The following is a 1,582-nucleotide window of genomic DNA, read 5'->3' as shown; positions in this document are numbered from 1 at the left end:
GGTCTCGACCCCGCGGGCTCAGGCCATCCACTCACCTCAGCCTCCCAAAGGCGCGGGATGGCAGGCTGAGCCACCGAGCCCAGCTCAGATTTTTTTTAATGTTAGTTTTAATTTTTACAGAAACAAGGTCTTACTATGTTACACTGGCTGGTCTTGACTCTTGACCTCAAGTGATCCTCCCTCCTCGGCCTCCCGAAGCGCTGGGATTTCAGGTGTGAGCCACCATGCCCGGCCCCACATGGACCTCATTAGACACAAATCAAGGGGTTGGCAGGGTTGTGTCCCTTTCTGGAAGCTCCACATGACTCACGACCCTGTCTCTTCATCTGCAGAGCCTCGAGGCTGCAGTGGGTCCCTCAAGCAGGGTCCTCCTGTCCCATCACTGTCCCCTTCTGGTGTCACCTCTCCCCATCTCTCTTCCACTTTTACAGACCTTGGTGATGACAATGCCTGCTCCCCCCTCCGCCGGTTAATCCAGGATCATCACTCTATTTAATGTCAGCTGACTGGCAACTTTAATCCCATCTGCTGTTGGAATTTCCTCTGCCACGCACCCCGACATATGCACGGCTTCTGGGAATTTGGATGGGGGCCTCTTTGGGGGGAACTCATGGTCTCTCCCACAGTCTGTGACCGAATGGGAGACCACATCGATTGATTTCTTTTTTTTTTAAACTCTTTTGAGTTGGATCACTCTGTGGCCCAGGCTGGAGCGCCGTGGCACGCTCACGGCCACCGCAGCCTCAACCTGCCGGGCTCAGGGGATCCTTCCGCTTCGGTCTTCCAAGTAGCTGGAATCACAGGTGTGCGTCACCACGCCCAGCTAATTTTTTTATTGTAGAGATGAGGTCTCGCCATGTTGCTCAGGCTGGTCTCGACCCCCAGAGCCCAGGCAAATCTCTCGCCTCCGCCTCCCAAAGGGCTGGGATTACAGGTGTGAGCCACCACAGGTTGGTGGCCTGGACTTTTCACACATAGCAAAGTAGAGGCCTTGGAAGCCACAGAAGGGCTGTATGACTCCGGGCCACCTCTTCACCCACTGGGCTGTCTAATAAAGCTGATAATATCCGCCATACAAGGTGGTGAAAGTGGTCCATAAGGTCACAGCGGTTCGTTTTCGTTTCCCTTCTCCACGGCAGTGGGGAGCCGCGGAGAGTTTTAGCACAGGGGAGGGCGGGAGGAATCGTTACATCTTTCATGGGTCCCTCTTGGGCCAGGGAGGGAGTGTGGAGGCCCGAGACCCATTGAGACGGCCAGGGTCCAGGTGGGAGAGGCTGGAGGTCGGCCTCAGGGTTTCAGAAGGTGGCGGATGGCACGGAGTCGAAGAGAAAGTGGGTAAGAACATGGGAAATCAGCCAGCTGAGGCTGGTTCGGGCCCTTCGGAATCTGGGAGACACGGGGGTGTCCAGCTGTTGGCCGGGAAGTCAGGGTAGCGGGAAGCTTGGGCTGCACAAAGAAAGAATAAAAGTGACAATTCACAAAGAAGGCAAAATGAGCCAGGTGTCACGGCGTGCACCTGTAGCCCCAGCTACTCAGGAGGCTGAGGCAGGAGGCTCGCTTGAGGCCAGGAGGTGGAGGCTGT

At 56.1% G+C, this 1,582-nt stretch overlaps 2 protein-coding genes across 2 annotated transcripts in view; one reads left to right on the top strand and one right to left on the bottom strand.

Annotated features, from left to right (window-relative positions):
- Positions 1-1,582, bottom strand: part of STAP2 (signal transducing adaptor family member 2) — a 25,740-nt gene that overhangs the window by 13,300 nt on the left and 10,858 nt on the right. The gene's annotated exons all lie outside the window — the stretch shown is intronic.
- The window catches only part of MPND (MPN domain containing), a 10,850-nt gene continuing 10,759 nt past the window's right edge, over positions 1,492-1,582 (top strand). Inside the window, exon 1 of the mRNA XM_021715716.1 lies at positions 1,492-1,500. Within this exon, the coding sequence (XP_021571391.1) occupies positions 1,492-1,500 (9 nt within the window). The remainder of the gene's footprint in view (positions 1,501-1,582) is intronic.

This window comes from Carlito syrichta, unplaced genomic scaffold (assembly GCF_000164805.1).
Source record: "Carlito syrichta isolate Samal-C Ts95f unplaced genomic scaffold, Tarsius_syrichta-2.0.1 Scaffold101994, whole genome shotgun sequence".
NCBI lineage: Eukaryota > Metazoa > Chordata > Mammalia > Primates > Tarsiidae > Carlito > Carlito syrichta.
The sequence above is the reverse complement of the archived record's forward strand: the minus strand, read 5'-3'. Positions and strand labels throughout refer to the sequence as shown.